This window comes from Acytostelium subglobosum, assembly GCF_000787575.1.
Source record: "Acytostelium subglobosum LB1 DNA, scaffold: scaffold4, whole genome shotgun sequence".
Taxonomy (NCBI): domain Eukaryota; phylum Evosea; class Eumycetozoa; order Acytosteliales; family Acytosteliaceae; genus Acytostelium; species Acytostelium subglobosum.
The window spans coordinates 478,076-498,754 of record NW_012236528.1 but is presented as its reverse complement, the minus strand read 5'-3'; the positions used below and the strand labels follow the sequence as shown (position 1 = coordinate 498,754).

Sequence of the window (20,679 nt, the reverse complement as noted above, 5' to 3'; positions counted from 1 at the left end):
ATCGTACTTTGGTAAAGACAATATTCCAATCTCACACATTAAGTCATGTGAACAAGAGTACAATAATACATTGGATGGAGAATCCTAGACCAAAGGATGAGAAGGGTCCTTGTCCTGCTTATCGTTCAAAGTATAGTGATTGGACTGATGCAAAGGCAATGTTGGAGCATCGTCAACATGGTCTATTACGATATAGAATCAAACAGAATGATGATATCAAGTTCACAACGTACACGGCACTATCAATGTTTGATTATGGACATATAGATGTGGACACTTTCAAAGCAGTCTACAACAAGTATCAATCATTCTTCAATCATAAGAACATACTCAATAATGCCATCAAATCTGAGGTCCAGGACAAACAAGTGATTGGCATCTTGTTGGAACAAACAAGACCGATGATATTTTATCGTGATGTATCCCGGCTGATAGATCTGTGCGAGAGTGGATCATACGAGTTGCTCAAGTATCTGTTGGACTCTGGTCACTACTATCATGTTCAATGGAAATGGTCACAAATCAACATGGAGAAACTATTTAAGAAGATATCAGCATCGTCTATTCAATACCTCCTCAACCCTGACAACAACTTCCCTCAGTCATTGACCGATCGAATCAAACGGAGCTCGAGTCAGTACGTCACCGAGATACTGGCTAAGGGTGACCAACAACTCATTGATCAACTTCTGTTCAAGGATGGAGTAAAACTATTCAATGGACCAATCACAGACCGCTTGATGCTTCCGATCACAGCTTCACCAACACAACAGCTGGAACGCTTTGAACGATTGCTTCCACTTGATGACACACTCAATGACCAAGCAATCAGTCGTATCTCAATGTCCAAGAGTATAGCCTTGAAGTTAACTGATGAGCTGCATTACACTCGTCAAGACACAGACATTGGTGATGAACAAAGGATGATCTTTGTCAAGCTTGGTGAGCTGGAGAAGTCGATGGTCGCATCGAGGACCAGACCGTTGGATAGATACATGGTACATGAGTACATTGTCACTGGAGACTGCATGCTCTTACCATACTTGATCATTCATCCAAAGAGGAGTTACCACAAACATGAGGTGCAGAACATTGTCAACGAGATAATCAAACATGGCAACCTCACTCAACTCATTGTAGCCATTGGTCTGTTGGACAATGAGCTCATACCCAAGCACAAACGCCGAGATGCTCCATTAGAACGCTTGGCATACTTTGGCAACATGTACAATGCATTCGTCGACGCGGATAACATGACCAAGAGTCTTGAGTGCATCAAGTATCTCAATCAACACGATGTTGTCCAGGGCATTGTTCCACAGATCGAGAGGAAACAAATCACACTGTTGAGGACGCCTCCAATGTTTGTGTTGGCTTTCCTCATGTCCACCGACAACAATATATTCCCAAAAGAATTGCTTCGTGAGAAGCTTGTATTGATGGAGCCACAACAGATTGACTTTGTTCTCAATAACATGCCATCATTCTTCAATCGCTACGCTGGTGTATGTCTCAATGAGTTGGACTTTATAGTCTACACTCACTATGCAATACTGAATAACAATCAACGTGGAAAGGACATCTTCAGTACGTTACTGTACTATGTTGGATGGAGAACAAAGGCGTTGGAGCCTACTATTCATTACTTCACGTCTCATGGCAGGATGAACATGGAAGCAGTTCATTTTATATTGGACCAGCTCCACTTGGCACCATCAGAGGAGCTCACAGCAAAGATTGGCATAGAAGGAGTTGTTAGAATGTTCAGATTGTTCAAGTTTGATCATCTATTGGAGAACTCAATCAACGACCTTTCAATCATGTTCAACATAGCAATAGTGTTCAACGAGCATGACTTGGCCAAGCACATCTACAAGTATCAGAAAGGAATGATCGATGCATACACTCTCCAAACCAACAGTTCATACATAGATTATTGGAACAATGAATGAATGATCGATTGATCGAATAAACTATCCTCATCCCAAGCTAATGAAGGATGGAAGTGATTATGCATTTATGGATAGGACTGGAACCTTCTCCTCGGCATCGATGATCGAGCTTCGTGGTCTGGGCTCAGGTACTCGTTTGTACACAATCAGTGAGAGTATGCATGTGATGTAGATCAGGACTGCATTGACAAGGAACTGCATGCCAGGCATGTAGAATGGTGCGCTTGAACTGATAAAGTAGGCGAATATGTTGGCTGAAGAGTAGGATCCAGCCGCAGCGCCCAGCGACGCCAGTGATGACACACCCGAGAGCACCGTGCCCTGGATATCGGGTGGGGTGGCTTTTGATATGATTGATTGAATAAGATTGATGATAACCAAACTGAATGATCCAAGGCATATAGACACCTGCCACATGTACTGATCGAATGCAAACGTGTATGCAATGTGGAATGTCGCACTACAGAAGAAGCACACAACTACCAATAGTCGCTCGGCTACAAGTTGGGTCGAGGGTCAAGGGTTAGTTAGCTGGTGCGGTGAGGCCAATGGATGATCATCCAGAGCATATACTTACAGAACCACCTAAGAAGCAAGGGTATGGCAATGCCACTCCACACAAACACGGCCACTCCAATGAGACTGGTGCTAACGGCACACTGCCAGGGAATCCAGCCATAGCGTAGTTGGGTGTAGTAGAATGATGTGGTGAGGGTATCTTGAAGCGTGAAGTTGAATGATAGATTGAGTAGGGCGTAAAAGATGATGTACTTGGACGAGCGGAACAGCATGAGGATGGCGCTGAATGGGTTGGTGTTGGCCTTTACAAGGTTGGCGCTGGCCGGCTTGAGTCGACCCTCAGAGTAGTGAAGTGAGTTGACGATGGGCAGCAGACAGAACATGCCCGCAATCAAGAAGCCAATGTTTCCAAACACGGCCACATTGAATGAGAACTTGAGGAAGAGGATCTCAATAAGAGGACTGCCCGCCAGTGATATGCCCATGCCTGTGCCGACGATGATGAACCAGGTGGCGCGCTCGGCCTTGGTCGTGATGTCTGCCAGGTAGGAGAACACGATGGAGATCATTCCGTTGGAGACACCGGCCAGCGAGTGACTGATATACAGCGGGATGATCACCTTCTTCCAGCTGGCCAGGCCAATCATCAGCATGTCAATGATCTGCAGTAGTTGGATGAGTGCCATGATCCACTTGCGTCCAATGCGATCAGACATCATGCCGAGCAGGGGTGAGAGCAGGAAGTTGGCGACGTAGGGTAGGGAGTCGGCGATGGACTTTAGATGGGCAGCCTCACTCTCGACCTGCTGGCTGGTATAAGTTGGATGGTGATACTTGACATACTCGGTAAAGACCAGTGGCAGCATCAGTCCGGACATGACCACGGTGCACATGCCAAGTGCAAAGAACACATTGATCATCACCTTGTCCTTGAAGAATGCCTGGCGCCAGATCGGTCCGGCGTCCAATGCATCACTATTCCCTTTTTTGATCAAAGGATCATGCTCCGAGGATAGTTTGTCATTGTAGTTGTCATCGACAACACGGTCCAATGGAAGTTTGTCCTTATCACCATAATCATATCCATTATTATATATTGGTACAATTACATTATTACTATTATTATTAATATTATTACTACATTCATCTATCCATTCTTGGACAGGTGGATCATCATTATTCATACTTTCCTTCTTCCTTATTATTATTTATAATTATAATTATTAATATTAAATTATTTATACAAAGTATGATATACTATACTACTACTTGCTAGTTCTCAAGATCAACAACGACCTCTCTATGTTGTCTCTCCACCTCACCCTCTATCTCTCTGTTTCTAAGGTCAATGATGTCTATAGACCTTGTTGTTGTTGTGTCTGTGTATAGGTTCGTTGTCGATTGGGCTTAGAAGAGTGTGATTGGATGTTGTTGAAGAAGAAAGGTATTTAAGAATAATAATAAATAAATAGTAGTACAAGGTGACTACACTTAAAAGTAAGTAAGTTGTTAATGGCAAGGGGTGCGCTCACTCTATGTTTGTGGATGAGAGAGGTGTTAGTGATTGGAGTGGGTGTGCACATTGGATAGATAGAGACAGAGGAGGAGGAGAAGTATAGATGCTGTTGATGAAGGCCTACCTGCCAAACCTATGCAGTAAGTACACAACAGGAGTTGATGAATGGATGGCCTGCCATTTGTCACCACTTTCTTGTGAGTATGATGAATACACAGGGAGAGGGGCAGGAGAAGGTTTGTCATTGTCCGACACACACTCCTGGGCCAATTGGGGTGCAAGATCATTGTGAAAGGAATCCATCCATTCATTCATACAATTCATTCAAACTTTTAGGCTGGCATCGTCATCGAACAGAAAGAAAGAGAAGAAGAATCCGATGCAAGTCTTTGTTTGTTTTTGTGTGTGTTTGATTGTTTTTTTGATTCTCTTTGATTGATTGTCAGTTGAGCCACTGTGAGATTGAATTGTTTTGTTTGTTTTCCAACTGCCCAACATAAATCAATGATCACGTTATGCCAATCGCCAGCATTCCACCATCAAAATTAGAAATATATATTTATATTTACAGATTGGCGTGAAGTATCTTTATTAGATCTTATTCTCTCTTTCGAATTATATCTCCTCCATCTCTCTTTTTTTATTTTTCTACACGTATAAATATCATCCATGGGTACTCCAATGTTAGTTTGATGATGATAACGTTTGATTAATAATAGGATAAACTGAGTCCAATTAATAATAATGGAAATTTCCATATTGGATAGTAGATGGGTGGATAACTCTTTCCAGTTGTAAAGACAAGTAAGAGGAACTAGTTTGACTTGCTGATTGAGCGTCTTGACTTGAAGTTTTTTCATCAAAGAGCACATGACTTCTCACACTTCAAAAAAAGTGATGTTTCATTCAACTTCATTCATTCACTTCACGATACATACATATATAATATATATAATATTAGAGTAGGAGGATACAGGATAATATAGACAAGCCATGGCATCATTCTTACCATCAAACTTGTTGATGATGTTTGCGGCTAGGCCTCCTCTGCCATTTATGCCACCACCTGAAATACCAAAGCTACAGAACTACTCTGGTCTATCATCATTCCTACAGGAGTTCAAGAATGCTGGTTCAACAGATGCAGTGCCACCTGCACCCCTAATCAGTCGTGATAAAGTAGACAGAGAGAAGAGAGAGAAGATACAACTACAGAATAATGAGAAGAATCAGAAACTTTTGAAGCAATGTATGTTGTTGACATCGATGTTGATCAAGCATTAACCATTAACTAACAATCAATCAATTTTAATATGAATAGGGGACCCTCATTCAAATACCAAGTCGACAGGTGACCCTTACAAGACATTGTTCGTCTCGAGGATCAGCTACAAAACCTCTGAACAACAACTTACCGAGTACTTTGAACAGTTTGGACCCATAAAGAAGATAAGACTGGTGACTGACCAGGAGGGCAAGTCCAAGGGCTACGCCTTCATCGAGTTTGAGAAGGAGAGAGATATGAAGAGTATGCACATCAACTCAATCAATCAATCACAATCAATCAATCAACATACTAACCTAACTTACTCACTCAATTGTAGACGCATACAAGTTAGCTGATGGTGAGAAGTTGGAGGACAGGAGAATGTTGGTCGACATTGAGAGAGGAAGAGTTATTAAGAATTGGAAGCCAAGGAAGTTTGGAGGTGGACTCGGTAACACAAGACTGGGTGGTCCAGATGTCAATCAGACATTCTCAGGCCGTGAGCTTAATGAGAAGCGCGAGATGGATAAGCGTCGTGAGGAAATGGAGAAAGAGAGAGGCAGTGGTGGTGGTGGTGGCGGTCGACCATCTTTCCAATCGCGAGGTGGTGGCCCAGAGCGCAGAGATAACAGTTCTGGATTCCGTGATAGACGTCCCTATGACAGACCGTCGGGAGGTGGCCGTGGAGGATACAGTGGCGGCGACAGAGGTGGTGGCGGTGGTGGCGGCGGCTATGAACGCAGAGATGACAGAGGTGGCCACGAGTCAAGAGGCTCGTACGGCGGTGGCGGAGACAGAGGAGACAGAAGTGAAAGAGGAGGATATAGTAGCAACAGAGACAATGGCAGCAGTGGAGGAGGCGGCTACGACCGCAGAGACAGCAGCAGCGGCGGAGGTTACAACAGCAGCAGCAGAGATGGTGGCGGTGATCGCGGCGGCAGAGATGACCGTGGAAGAGAAGACCGCGGCAGCAGAGACGATCGCGACAGAGGAGGACACAGCAGCAGCAGAGACGACAGAGGAGGCGGAGGTGGATATCGCGATGATCGTGGCAGCCGAGATGACAGAGGAGGCAGATCGTCAAGTGGAGGAGACTACAGAAGACACGATCACGATGGTGGACATCGTGGCGGTGGAAGCAGTGGCGGAAGGGAGAGAGAACGCGACAGAGAATATTGATCAATCGACTGGCCAGCTGATCAAGAGAGCAAGTGGTGAGCGATCATCCTCGCGTAATGTGTGAACCAACAACAACATCATTGACATGGACAAGCCAAGGAAGGAACGATGGATGGATCAATCAACCAATCAATCAACAAACATAACTCATCGGTAATGAATAAGGTAAGGTTACACTATATGTACATTCATTGTACAATGCACGCCTCACAAGGTTGCTTCAAACATACACAAGGATATCCTCTAAAGGTAGGCTTTGTAGGTATCGTTGAAACGTTATATTAATGATCATCATCCTTTCCCCTCCTGTTGTGCTCCACACACACATAGCAGAGACTGCTATCCGGTTGGTATCCCAAACTCCTTTCCCTACCCATCCCATCATCATTATCATCACGTTCACATATCACATCACTACACTTCATCAATCCGCGTCACGTCCATCACATCATCATCACTCCCAACAATCTCTCCACCCCAGCTCTCTTCATCACTTTCTCATCACTCAATAAAGGCTCACGAAAGCAGCAAGGTTGGTATATAGTGCAAAATGCCCGCGAGTCAAAGTCTCTCGCATAGCTGGCGTGTTCATTGGTGCCATGTCCAGGTAAGCGATCCAGCTTGAATATCCAACAGTATTGTGATCACACCAGTGATGCGCCGCCAAAGATGATTTGATTGACATTATAGAGCATCCAACAAACAACAACAAGAACATTCATTCATGCATGTAGACTGCATTACTTAAAGACTAGTACTGGACAGTTGGCGTGTCTATGGTGTGGATGAGATGTTGATTGATTAGTTCTAACTGCACGACCCCCTTTGCAGTAATCATCATCACTCACTTTACAGCATATTCGTATGTATCATGATGTCCATCAAGCAATCTATGTAAGATTGGCTTGTTCTCAATATCATGTCCAACGATCAACTATGATTCGGTTTATCCACCCAGTAGAGAGCAATGAGTTAGTAACAGCCCCATGTTATTCTTCGATCATTGTCGGTGTTGAATCAGATCCATGACTAATGCCCCCATACATACCATATCCACCTTGTGTTTCTCGGCAAACTCGCATATCACTTGATTTGTAGACCTGGTCGTCTCGATCACTTCCACATCAAATGGTATCTATATTGAATGAATGTATGTTTGTATAATATGTATGTATGAATGTGGATGTATGGATGTATGGATGATAAGATGGACAATGGATTGTTAGAGCTGGGCTATCATAGATCAATCTGCACGGCGTGACAATCCATTGTTCAAATTACATACCCTCATTGATTCCATCTCTTTGGTATAGGCCTCCATTCCTTTAATACCCAACTCCTTCCTCTGTTCTAGGTATTTATCGCACACTCCTACTCTCATCTTGTCAACGATATGTACAATAAATAATTGTGTTGTCCTTCTTTCATCAAGTATAGCCTGTGCCATTGCCCTTTATATATATATATTGCGTTGAATGAATAATTGATCTTCATCATCTTTTGTAAATGAATGAATAATACATACCATTTGAATGCTCTATCATTCACATCTGATCCATCCACACAAACCATGTACTTATAAACCATTGTTATTAATATTCCTTATTCTTTATCTTTATAGGTATTACTTCTATATCAATGAATGAATCAGGTATCCTTAGCCTACTTGCAACAACCTTATTTTTGAATATGAGCGAGAGAACCCCAAGAGTATGGGTGATACCACAACTCTCTCCATCTAAACACACACTCTATCTATTGTGGTGTGTAAAACAAACGTTGTGTCCTAAACATTACCTTTTATGGTAGTGTGTGGGATTCTACTAACAAGATGAAGATCGTGGAGTAAGTCACTACACCAAGGCAACTTTAAAATAAAAAACAATTCATACTTTTTTTAACAAACAGATATATATATTTTGTATTATAAACAGATAATAGATCATCAAATAATATAGACTAACTATTTGATGATCAACAAAGATAGTATGTAGATCACAAACTTTGACTAATGACACCACTTTGACACCCTTCGGAATCATCGGTCAACTTTGGTTCTGGGAAGGACCTTGTTGGGAAGTTGGTACAAAGAGGGGGCGCAAAGATAAAGATGAACCATCAAAAAGATATTTCAACTGTTTGAAACGGAACAAATATCTCGGGTACTTCACGTTGATCCCTGAGTGAGTAAGCACAAGATATTAAATCCTAGATTCAGTCTTCGGATGACTGTGAACTTGAAGAATCAAAGATACCTCACCTATGTACTGTCTGTCTCTTTGAGGAAGTCCTGACATTTCAAAAAGACAAATAATAATAATAATCGAATAAGATAAGATCCACTTCAATGGCACGTCAATCAATCAATATTCCTGTATTGGTGATATCAATAGTATACTTGCTAAGTATAGTCGTAGGAGTTTCTAAAGCACAAGCTATTGAACCATCACAATGTATGTTTGATCCTCAATCATTCATAACTTTCCTAACATATTTATTTTAGTGACTTCATTAATATGGTTGGCTAAACAATACAAGGTGAACAATTGGAACTTGGCTGCAACTGAATGTGCCTCCTTTGCCACCACCTCTGTCAACACTCTAAAGTGTGACGGATCGGATATTATAACAATGTATGTATATATAAACTACAACTTATCAAGAATTATTCATCCTTAACATAATACAATATGCCTCTCTAGAACTATTACATCTACAGGAACAAATAATGGATCCCCAGGTGGCATACCATATCTTTATTTCCCTAGATTAGATGAACTATCAATCACTCTTGACAAGGGAGTTGTTGCCAACCAAACAGCCAATTTGATTGATCTTTTGGACAACATCAACAATGTTAATATGTACACTCTTGGGTATGTCCATCCCTATCAATCAATTTATTCATTAACTAACCTCGTCGTTCAATCAATCAATTATCCAGTCTTGATGGGCTTTCTCTCCGATTCCAAACAGATTTTCCAAAGTTCCTTAGACCTTTGGGTAGATTGTATGAAATTAAACCTCCTTCATCATATCAATCATACATACTCACTAACTTAATCAACCAACCAATCAATAATTTAGTGAACTGTACAATATCAAGATGATGTCAGACTTGTTAATGTTTCCAAATGCAACATATGTTACACTGAGGAATTTAACATTTGTAAACATTAGTCACTCTGTTATATTCCAATCCACTAAGAACTACAGCACTGAGTTTATGTATATGGAATACCCATCAAATACTCCATTCTCACAGTTCAACATTACTTCAACAATATTCCCCAAACTTGAGTACCTGTAAGTAATCAGTCAATCAACTTGACCAATCAATACTAACCTTTCATTCATTTAAGCATAATGTCCACCAATCAACCTTTTAATTATATTCTCGACTCAATCTCAATCAATAGACTGTAAGCTACTCATTCAATCATCAACCATCATGATAAAATATTAACAACAATGATTAAATTAGTGAGTTAACTAGCCTGGATGCATCTGCAAGACCAAACAAAATCAATATTATCCAGGCACCACTGCTAGGTGATATGACTTTGGTTGGATTCATAATCTCACCAACCAATCTGGCACATTTGACTAGTCTATCAAGTTTGTAAGTTGGGTCACAATCCATCCTCATCATCCCCCAACTCTCCACCTAACCTTACATCCGACTATAGCTTTGGAAGTTTCATTAATCTTATTACCGACCTCCCTCCTCTAGGCTACCTGTAAGTACACCTTTGTCGATCCATCAATCAATTATTAACCGTTCAATAACAAAGTGCAATTAATAATGGATTCCTTACCAAGTTCCCTTCAACCAAATGGATGAAGCCTTATGGAGAAATGTATGTTACAAGCTCCAATCAATCAATCAATCAATCATTCAATCACATATTTACACAATATATTTCCACTCAGCCATATTGAGACAAACAATATATCTGGTATACTTCCAGACTACACATCTCTACATCCAAGAGTACTTCATATACAAGAGAATCCTTTTATCACGGGTCCATTGCCTGAGGCTGCTTGTGAGATCTATGAAGTCAAGTTTCAAGGTACTGATATCACCTACATCCCACAATGCTTCTATTGCTACTTCTACTATGTTGGCGATGTATCCAACAACCTTCCAGCACCAATGAATTTCAAATGCAGTAAGTAGTGGATTACAATATCTCTCTTGATGGTCATATACTATTAACATATCTCGATCACATCATTATCAGACTACACTTTGGACAAGTTATTCTATATAAGGTTCCCCGGAGAGAACATTACAATTACAGGCACCAACCTTGGTTATGGTGATAAGTCAGAGAGTGCACCGAGTAACTTCTTTATGGACATCCCAAACACTCGTTTCCATTATGTCCCATCGAAGCCAAACGGTGAGGACACTTTGGTATTATCAAAGTATTATGGTTATAATGTCACAATATCATGGATAACAATAGATAGAATTGATAAGATTGTGGATGCAAGTTATAGATTTGGAACATTACATGTTGAATCATTTGGAGACTACTCAATTGGTACTGGATTGGATGATGTACTAGTTGATAACATTACTTGTGATAGATTGGAGCGTACAAACACAAGCTACATTTGTGAAATTGATAATTACATCTTGACTCCATCAATCATGGCAACACAAAGGTTACTCACAATCATGGGCTACTCAAAAAGTGGATCTTATTTCAATATTCAAGACAAGTCTTTGGCATTGTCTGCATCAAGAGTGACAGTTGATGGTGGTGATATTGAGATCAAAGGTTACTTTGGAAAGGTTGGCAATATCACATTGTTGATCAATGATCATTCTTGTCAAGACATTATTGCTACTCCTACTTCGATCAAATGCAAAGTTGGACCAAACCCTCAAGGCCCAGCAAGACTATTCATACAGATAAATGGTGTCTCCTTCATCTCGGACAACATTGTCTCCTTCTGTACGTAACAATGTTATCAAACTATTATACTTACTTACATTCACCTCACCTGCTCAAACAGATGATTCAATCGATCCATGTTCATCAATCAACTGTCAAAATGGTGCAACCTGTGTTGATGGCGGATGTGTTTGCAACAATGGATTTGGAGGATCATACTGTCAATCACAAGTTGTTTCAAATTCAACAGTATATGCCAACAATGACTCTCCATCAGTGGCAGTAGTCGTATCACAAACGACACATTTCGAATTGAACCTTGAATCAATCCATGAGATATCAATTGACCGTTCAATCATCAAGAGCATAGACATCTTTGATCAATGGTACTACTCAACCTGGATCAATGATTCAGTGATCTCCCACCAATATCGATACTCAAATGGTACTAGTGTTGATGATGAGGTGTCAGTGTCAGTCCTATACCAGAGCTCATCAGTTGCCAGAACAATCCAATTCGCTGGGCAATCATACTACTACCCGCCAAACTCACTCAAGATGACTGTGTATATCAATGGCTGGCGATACAAGTCTAACCTCAACTCACTTCGTGTAGTGTTCAGCACCCAGCTGAAAGGCGGCCAATCAGGAGGACGCTCGCCTGATACCAAGTGTGGAGGCAAGACAACGAACTACAATGAGCCCAATGGAGATGACATTCTCTTCACCACCATGACGAATGATGGCTTGGTATACTCTGGCAGATTCCTCCCAGTAGCCATGGCGGATGGCCGTCCAACACATACAAGAAATGAGATCATCAAAGCAACTGACACCTCCACACTCATCGGTCTGACAGTGGCTCAATGCTCTCAGTGCATATTTGATCCAGATGTGACAGTACTTATAGATGCCGATAGTGTTGCCGAGTGCGGTGATCAAGGTGGACCAACATGGGCCACATGGAAGATTATAGTGGTGGCTGTTGTAGCATGTGCCGTGGTCGTTGCAGTTGTGCTAGCCATCTTCATCTTTGCACGTCAAAAGGCAGCGACCAAGCGACAGAATCGTCACATCGTCAATAAGCTACAACAACTTGGATAGATATATAATACATCGTGATCGACCTTTGATGGGCGGGTTTATGATCTTGCCTTCTTTGTTGCTCTTCTTGTTCGACCTGTAATGCTACTAATACTTGACTTTGGTGCCTCGTCTGGTGCATCTTCTGCCTCTTCCTCTTCCTCCTCATCATCCTCCTCATCATCATCATCCTGTGATCTTTTCTTGTTGCTAGCCTTGTTACTCTTGGCACTCTTGCCTCGCTTGCCACCCTTGGCAGCACCCTGGACACCATTTGATTGTTTGAACTCTGCAATCTCATTGGCAAAGAGGATAGTGTGTCCCCAGCCTGCATGATCACCGAATCGCTCCTTCCAGAACATCCTTATATCCTGGTATATCTTTGGAGTCAATGTCTTCTTGGCCAACGAAGGCATGTGTTTCTTTGATATAGTGAATATATGTGTGTCGATTGGTACAATGTCCAGCTTGTCCAATGAGAACAGACATACACAGTCAGCAACTAAATTGATTGATTAAGTTAGTACATTTGATTGTTTCGGCAATCGCCAATCAAACAATCAACGGACATACCCTTCTGTCCTACGCCCATGAGTGAGGTCAACTGTTGTTGTGCGACCTCATGTGATTGAGTGCGAAGTGAGAGTAACCATTGATCACCACCCTTCTCTTGTACTTGCTGAGCAGCCTTGACGATGAACTTTGATCGATAACCAAAGCCAAGATCATCGAGTTGTTTTTGTTGTATCTGGACAAGTTGATCGAGTGATGGGAATCGATGGAAGTCCACTCCCGCGTGGCTAGTGATGATCGGACCAAACTTGGACAGTGACTGGACCATGTTTGTGATCCTACTGATGTGATTGTTCTGTGAGCATATGAAGCTGAACAGACACTCGAGTGGGCTTTGGCGCAACAAACGTAGTCCTTCAAAGCCAGTGCACACAGTAGCAAACTGTTTGTTCAATGAGTGATCGCCCGTCGCCCACTGCTTACACAGTGATGTAAGATTGTGTCCAAGGTTAAAGTAGTCAGAGATGCGTTGACTACGTGATTGTTGATTGAATTGGCCATTATCATTGTTGATTCGTCTCAACTCATCGATGAACTTGTATTGTAGTTGGTCATTGACTTTACGCAATATGACCAAATGATGGTCGAGTGGACCTGCCCAGCAATCATCTGGACCATATTGTTGTTGTTGTTGTTGTTGACCATCAATATTCAATCGTCTCCATCTGAAGCATTGACCTGAAAGCAGTGTCTTTCTCAAGTCCAATAGATTGCCATTCAACTCTATTGACTCCCAAGTGTCCATTGTCACAAAGTCATCATTGATAGATGTTGTGTTTGTAGTTATAGTCGTGGTCGAGGTCGTAGTCGCTACACTCATGCTTGTGTATCTTCTAATTGATGTAATAGTATATGTTGTTCGAGAGGGGAAGAATGATGTTGTAAACAATCTTATGCACTTCATCATGTTGTTTGCCCTTCATCATCAATGTTTGTGGCGCCAATCAATTTCTGTTTGAGTGTTTGTGCAAAAAAAAACGAAGAATCCATCAAAAAAGACGAAAAACGATTCATTCTCCACTCAATCTCACTTTAGTTTATTCAAACAGATAAAGATAGATACAGATAAAGATGTTGAACGGAAGAGAAAAGAATGGTGATTTGAACATCAACTGGAAGGAGTACGCATTGGGTGCGAACCATTACAAGAGAAAGACAGTTGGCTTTGGCAAATATGACAAGAGAGAGAAGGAGTATGAGAAGGAGATGTAGGTGTATACAATCATTCGTTCAGTGTTGTGGTCAACTAGCCAGTCAGCCACTGACCTCATGCTCTGTCCCATCAATAGCTTCATAAGAGAGATGTCAATCATACAAGGAGGAATTGGATGTGCAATTTGGGATGCAGCCATCATCATGTCTAGATGGATTTACAAACATACACAAGCTTTCGAGGGACAGAGGGTACTCGAGCTAGGCAGTGGCGTAGGATTGCCTGGTATTCTCGCCGCACACTACTGTGATCGTATCACATTGACTGATTATCTACCACCTGTGAGTATGATACCCTACCCTGGGAATAGTTCCGTCGACTAACATACATACCATTGATAGCTGCTTGAGAACCTCCAATACAACGTTGATATGAACTCAAAGAAAGAGACATTGGATGGCGATGATGCTGATGATGAGGAGGCCGCTAGGGTCAATGCTAGAATGATGGACATCAAGTCAAAGACAGAGATAAAGTATTTGAACTGGGATGAAATTGATAATGTAGGTACCATTCAACATCATGATGGGATGGACAGGACATGCTTTAGACTCACACCATGGTACCCATGCCGACCTCACACAAAGATACAAGTGGCAGATGATGAGCGATATGACATTATATTTGGAAGTGAGCTCACTTACAGCTTGCTGAGCGTGGACAACTTGATCAAAGTGATCGAGAAGTACTTAAAGCCAGATGGTGTATTTTATGAGATATTGTCCGATGATAGAGATGTAAGTTTATTGACGTGAATGGAGAGTGGAAGGATATTGGAACTAATGTGTCATAATGTACGACCCTAGGGCGTAAGCTATTTCTTGGAGAAAATGAAAGAGAGACAGTACAAGTCACACATTGTTCCAGTGGACAATCAGTATCTTGGTAATTATGGCACGAAACAAAGAGAGGAGACCTACAAATTCTATACATTCATGCTTAACGGTGGTATGGCAGCTGCATCCAGCAACCGTGTACTAATGGAATAAATGGTACTCTAAGAGTGAAGAACCGAATATTATTACTACTACTCCTATGAAAGCTTGGTATCCTCAATAATCCTATTATTGTCATAATTATTTTCTATTGTTTGATTATTAATTTTATTAATTGAAGCCAATATCATTCCAATTATTATAACTCCAAACCATGTCATCTTCATAATGAAGTAGATGACAAGAAATAGTAAGAGGAGATGTTTAAAAAAGTTATCCATCTTGATCGAATAATAGATAGATTGGTTGTATGATTGATAGATTAATTGATTGAGATTTAATATTATTGTTGTTGAATAATAGAACAATTTAAATTAATTAATAATTATTCAATTCAATATTTCCATTATGCAAAGATGAGTCATTAGTTATGCTGATGGTTTGAGTTGTCCAATTTATTATTATTACTTTGGCAACAACAACACCAGTATTACTGAGATGTTGTTGGCCTAATTATGTTACTATTTTCTGTTATTATCGATGTTGTTGATGATTGTTGATGACGTTGTTGGTTGATGTTATTCTGTTGTTGGACGATGGATGGAAATTATTGTTATTATTGACCAGTCGAGTCTTTGTTATAAATAAATAAGGTTGGATATGTATTTATATATATTGATGGGATGATTGTGTATGTTGTTGTTGTTGTTGGACAGTTGTTGGTTGTTGTTGATTGTTGGTTGTTGATGATGTTTTGAATAAATAATGTATGCACGTATGTATGAATGTCTAAAAACTAGAGGTGATGGTACCTTGACGCGACACGGGACACATCTAATTGTTGATGTATGTATAATAAGCAAAGTCATTGACAAACTGTGCCATATGTCTGTTGAACGTTGGATGATCCTTGTCCTCCTTGAACTGAGTCCTAATCGACATCTTTTGCTCATTCGTCAAGTTGGCCTTTTGTGACAAATATGCTGTAAAGAACTGTTATTGTTTGATGTGTATTGGTTAGTTGCCTGTCCTGTCTGACCTTGTAACTTATTGCTGGACCTACCTCATTGAAGAACTTGTTAAAGTTGACAGAGGCAAAGTGGTAGATGGTGTTGATGATGTCCTCAGCCTGGACACTTTGGACTTTGGAGATGAGCACGTCAAAGAAGACACCAACAAAGGAGCATCCAAAGATTGGTTCCTGCATCGCGATCCTCTCGTAGAGCTTGTGCTTGTGATTGAGCTTCTCAAAGTAGTCCAGGTTCTGCTTGAATAAATTTACATCGTTCTGTTGGAAGGTCGTCTGGAATGCACCCATGATGGCATTAAGTTGTTGTTGTGATGTTGTGTTTGTGTTGTTGTTGTTATTATTGTTGTTGGCGTTATTGTTGTTGGTGTTGTTGTTGTTTGTATTATTATTATTGTTGTTGTTGCTAACCATGCTATTACTGATACTAGTGTTACCGAGCATCAGCGCATTGGCCGCTGAGTTGGTGGTGGTCGATGGGAAGAACTGTCGCCAATGATTGTCGAGAATCGAGAAGAGCAATGTGAAGAACAGTGGCCTCAGCTGCGAGTCTGACTCAATGATCACTGGGTAGATCTTCTCCATGGCAAAGTTGATGATCGATGAGAGCAATGTTTCGAATGAGTGGCCATAAGTCTGAATCACAAATGTAAGAATCTCGATCAACTTGCGAATGATGACCTTGCCCGTCTCATTTGAACCAACCAGCAGTTGCTTGATGTTGTCGCCACCCAATATCTCCAAGAATGTTCTGTAAGTGAGTGAGTGATTGAGTGAGTGAGTGAGCTTGGATAGTGAGGGCAGGGCTAGTCACTTACGTTATGGTTTGTTGAGTGAATGTCACACCAACCTTGGACTTTAGCGACTCGAACAATGTGAAGAAGAAGTCAAGGATCGACTCTAGGATGTCCGCGTTGCTAACGTAGATCCTGAACATGACGAGGGTGACGGGCAATGTGTCCTGGATGGCATCATGCAGGATGCCCTTGGCCTGGTTAGAGTCRGGAACTGACCTTATGATGGCGGCCAGTATCTTGAGCACGCGCTGCACTCTCTGAATGACCTCCTCCTTGTTGAACAGCTTGTTATCAATGAATCCCTGTATCTGAGGGATCTCCAGATATTGACATGTGATTCCTTTGATGAATGGGGAGTACTTTGGTCTCCTAATATCAAACTGATGATGAATAATTGATTGAGTGTAAGTGATCATGGTCGTGCGATTGGGTGATTGAGATACTTACTTGATGGCTTAAATTTACATTCGATGGTGGTATGAGTATGGTGTTGGAGATGGCTGAATAAATAATGCTTTGGACGGCAGGCGGTAGAGGTGTGCAGATGTTGTGGATGTTGCCAATGACGGCATCCATCTGGTTGAGGAGGTTGAGTGGCTTGGCAATGGAGACGATGGAGGTCAACAGGTGTCCAGCCTCAATGGATACCTTCTCGGGCACAGTGCGATCAAACAATGGCACGATAATGTTGATCAGTCTCAGAATGAGGGTGTCAAAGTCTGGCTGTTGGTTAGGGGATGTTCGCACCTGAGATCCATACTCTGACAACCAATAACTAAACGATCGCAGTGTACTCAGTATCTGTACTTGACTGTTGGATGTGTGTGGCGCGAAGTGAGTTGGTTAGATAAGTTGATTGATTGAGTGAGCGAGTGATTGAGGGACTTACAGCATCTCCCAATCCTCGCCATATCGATGAGTAGTGTTGATGGTGAGGAATCTACACATGTCGATCATCTTTTGGAAGATGAAGTTGCCAGCGGTAAAGGTCTGTACAAAGAGTGCTACAAACTGATGCGAAAAACCAGCAAACAGTTGTAGAATGGTTGTGACGTCCTGTACCATCTGGTTGAGCTTGGTATCATTCTGATCGATCATACCCTGTGAGATCATCTCCTCAGCCTTTCCAAAGAATGCTGTTACATTCTGAGAGAACAAAGGATACTAGAGTGATGTTGGTATTGTTAGTATGTGAGTAATATTGATTGAATGATTGATTGAATGCTTGATTTGATGCTTACCAGACTCTCCAATCCTTTGTTTGGATAGATCTCAGTGATCTTGGTGATGGTCTCAATGCAGTCTTTGATGAACTGGGCGCGTGGCGAGAGGATGGTCTCCATGTCGTTGTCAATGTCCTCATTGTCGTCCAACTGCGACAACTGGTTGTTATAGGCGTTGAGGATACGCTTGACCAACTCCAACTGAAGCAGGATCATGCCATCGGTGTACTTGGTGGGGCCGGGCAGTCCCTGCTCGATCGTCTGCGAGTGCAAATACTCGAGGAACGTCATCCATATGTCCATGCACACCTTGAACGCCTCGACCGACTGCTGCATGAATGTGTATTGGAAGAAAAGACCGAGGAAGTCTGTGATGGGGAAGTTGGGGTTGGACTCCACGCGTCTCAGGTGATTGGACACAAACAACTGGATGAACTGCGTGAACTTCTCGATGAACTCGGGCGTGTACTGCTGCGAGATGTTGTTGGCCGTCGTGATATCTGTCATCAGCGAGTATATCTGACGGAAGATGCGCACGAGGAACTCTTCAAACTCCTTTGGCACACAATTCTTTGACAGTATCTCGTTCAGACATGTGAGTGCTGGGATGCTACTCTTCTCCAGTCTCAGATACTTGAACAATGTATCCAACAATGATGGAGTCAACAATTCATTCAATGGTATCCATGAGAAGTAACTTAGCAATGCATCTAATGTGTATGATTGATTGATTGAGTATGAGTGAGTGAGTGAGTGATGGTCGCCACATGATCATGGGGATGGATACATACCAAACACTGCCTTGGTCTGGTTCTTGGTCTCAACGCTGAAGCTGCCTGTGTATGTGTTGGTGTCGGGCGAGCCGACTTGGAATGGTAGAGAGTTCTCCTGCTTGAGCTTCTTGTGGGCGTTCTGGACAAAGAGTTGATCGAGGTACTTGGTGAGCACATCGATGATCGTCGGCACCTGCTCGAGCAACAGCTTCTTGAGTTGATCCTTTGACTGCTGTGACAAGACCTCCTTAGTGGTCATGAACTCCTCAGATATATATTGTAACAGATTGATACCCTTGACGCTAGTCTGTGGGTTCTGTAGTTCATTGATCGTCGTGAGTGGATGGGTTAGAGGCGTGATCAAATCGATCGATCGATCAGTTGGCAATCGAATACATACCCTGACCAAGTTTGATATGTTGATGATGTACTCATGAGAGCTTTGATAAAAGTCAATTCGACCAATGTCTGCAATGACCTGTCCAAGCTTCTTTGTAATGTATTGTGGTAGAGTCTAGTCGAATGATGAAGTTGATGTTAGTAATCCACAAAGTTGAAGTCACGTGACATGTCGTCGTACTGCTCATCTGAATCATTCCTGCTCCCTTGCTCCTTCATCACTCTTCACCTTCCTCCTGCTGCTCATCCACTCACGCTCGCACTCCACCCTGCATCCTTAATCCTGCATCCTGTAGCTACACACCTTGTTGTTGAGATAGAGATCAAAGATGAATATCTTTGTGTCGTTCTGCTCCTGATTGGACAGGGTCGACCATGACTTGGTTATCTTGTCCTCCAAAATCGACAATGAGAACCAATAGACGTATTGACTAGAGGTATGCGTTAAGTAGTATTTTACATGTTCATAAGAGTCCTTTTGCGCCTTGTAGTTGGTCAGGTGCATATCTATGTGTAGTATGTGTGATCAATCAATCAATCAATCAATCAAACAAGTTAGTAAGTTGATGTTGTTATTGACACTGAGGTGAGTACATTCAAACCAAACATACCTATCTCTTTTCTCTTTGGGTTGTTGCCATCTAGAGCAAAGAACTCATTCAACATAGATTCTAGCTGTTTGGTACGCTGCTCCATCGTGGCCATATTTGGATTATCTCTGTGATTATAACTTTGATGGTGAAGTGACTGTTTGTTGTGTATGTGTGTCAGACTCGAGAGAACCTATTACTACTTGCTACTACTACTACTACTGCCTACAACTCTGTTTGTTTGTCTGTCTTTGTAATGCTATAATAGTTGAGTTGATTAATGTACGTGTATGGAATGGTGCGTATTTGCGTGTGATTATTAAATGAATGAAAGTGAATGAATGAATAGATAAAAGATTTAAGATATATAATTAACAAATGTATAAAGTATTGTGATGTGAGGTGAATGAATGAGTGAGGGGACAAGGTCCTCAGTTTCTGGAAATTCACAAGTCTATTGTCCAACAAGATAGAGAAGAAGAAGAGGGAGATTGTCAAGGTGTCACAAACAAAGCAGGTGCCAACGCACAAACAGACACACACACATACACATCAACAGAGATGACAACAACAACAGTTTTGAATATTTGTGTGTTTGTTTTTTGCAACACAAAATTTTTACGATAAAGATCGCGTCTGGCCTGTCAAAACTCCCAACAACCGCAACCCTTCCAGTTCTAACAATAGTCAATCAATCAATCAATCTAATAATCTAACATCCAA

The 20,679-nt window shown here is 41.6% G+C and overlaps 9 protein-coding genes across 9 annotated transcripts; 5 read left to right on the top strand and 4 right to left on the bottom strand.

Moving 5' to 3' along the window:
- Window positions 1-74: 74 nt before the first annotated feature.
- Window positions 75-1,952, top strand: SAMD00019534_023600 (hypothetical protein; the record flags this gene model as incomplete). The annotated part of the gene is made up of 1 exon (XM_012901658.1): window positions 75-1,952. The coding sequence occupies one exon, from the start codon at window positions 75-77 to the stop codon at window positions 1,950-1,952; it is 1,878 nt and encodes a 625-aa protein (XP_012757112.1).
- Window positions 1,953-2,009: 57 nt separating this feature from the next.
- Window positions 2,010-3,655, bottom strand: SAMD00019534_023590 (hypothetical protein; the record flags this gene model as incomplete). The annotated part of the gene is made up of 2 exons (XM_012901657.1): window positions 2,010-2,449; window positions 2,530-3,655. The coding sequence occupies 2 exons, from the start codon at window positions 3,653-3,655 to the stop codon at window positions 2,010-2,012; spliced, it is 1,566 nt and encodes a 521-aa protein (XP_012757111.1).
- A 1,388-nt stretch (window positions 3,656-5,043) lies between these two features.
- SAMD00019534_023580 (hypothetical protein) lies at window positions 5,044-6,433 on the top strand (the record flags this gene model as incomplete). Its single annotated transcript, XM_012901656.1, has 3 exons — window positions 5,044-5,236; window positions 5,309-5,515; window positions 5,592-6,433. 3 exons carry the CDS (start codon window positions 5,044-5,046, stop codon window positions 6,431-6,433), a joined length of 1,242 nt encoding a protein of 413 aa, XP_012757110.1.
- Window positions 6,434-7,176: 743 nt separating this feature from the next.
- Window positions 7,177-8,020, bottom strand: SAMD00019534_023570 (hypothetical protein; the record flags this gene model as incomplete). Its single annotated transcript, XM_012901655.1, has 5 exons — window positions 7,177-7,207; window positions 7,282-7,367; window positions 7,482-7,568; window positions 7,719-7,884; window positions 7,959-8,020. Coding segments are annotated over 5 exons (432 nt in total), but the record flags the coding sequence as incomplete, so codon positions are not given.
- A 760-nt stretch (window positions 8,021-8,780) lies between these two features.
- On the top strand, window positions 8,781-11,010 carry SAMD00019534_023560 (hypothetical protein; the record flags this gene model as incomplete). The annotated part of the gene is made up of 11 exons (XM_012901654.1): window positions 8,781-8,886; window positions 8,937-9,066; window positions 9,136-9,309; window positions 9,378-9,443; window positions 9,521-9,739; window positions 9,918-10,055; window positions 10,123-10,173; window positions 10,228-10,293; window positions 10,367-10,608; window positions 10,681-10,856; window positions 10,909-11,010. 11 exons carry the CDS (start codon window positions 8,781-8,783, stop codon window positions 11,008-11,010), a joined length of 1,470 nt encoding a protein of 489 aa, XP_012757108.1.
- An 891-nt stretch (window positions 11,011-11,901) lies between these two features.
- On the top strand, window positions 11,902-12,447 carry SAMD00019534_023550 (hypothetical protein; the record flags this gene model as incomplete). Its single annotated transcript, XM_012901653.1, has 1 exon — window positions 11,902-12,447. The coding sequence occupies one exon, from the start codon at window positions 11,902-11,904 to the stop codon at window positions 12,445-12,447; it is 546 nt and encodes a 181-aa protein (XP_012757107.1).
- Window positions 12,448-12,485: 38 nt separating this feature from the next.
- Window positions 12,486-13,819, bottom strand: SAMD00019534_023540 (hypothetical protein; the record flags this gene model as incomplete). The annotated part of the gene is made up of 2 exons (XM_012901652.1): window positions 12,486-12,928; window positions 13,000-13,819. 2 exons carry the CDS (start codon window positions 13,817-13,819, stop codon window positions 12,486-12,488), a joined length of 1,263 nt encoding a protein of 420 aa, XP_012757106.1.
- A 239-nt stretch (window positions 13,820-14,058) lies between these two features.
- On the top strand, window positions 14,059-15,195 carry SAMD00019534_023530 (hypothetical protein; the record flags this gene model as incomplete). Its single annotated transcript, XM_012901651.1, has 5 exons — window positions 14,059-14,207; window positions 14,289-14,514; window positions 14,554-14,715; window positions 14,806-14,949; window positions 15,019-15,195. Coding segments are annotated over 5 exons (858 nt in total), but the record flags the coding sequence as incomplete, so codon positions are not given.
- Window positions 15,196-15,981: 786 nt separating this feature from the next.
- On the bottom strand, window positions 15,982-20,071 carry SAMD00019534_023520 (hypothetical protein; the record flags this gene model as incomplete). The annotated part of the gene is made up of 11 exons (XM_012901650.1): window positions 15,982-16,140; window positions 16,211-16,925; window positions 16,993-17,103; window positions 17,188-17,351; window positions 17,437-17,782; window positions 17,861-18,135; window positions 18,213-18,904; window positions 18,986-19,283; window positions 19,368-19,481; window positions 19,671-19,873; window positions 19,978-20,071. 11 exons carry the CDS (start codon window positions 20,069-20,071, stop codon window positions 15,982-15,984), a joined length of 3,171 nt encoding a protein of 1,056 aa, XP_012757104.1.
- Between the last annotated feature and the right edge of the window lie 608 nt (window positions 20,072-20,679).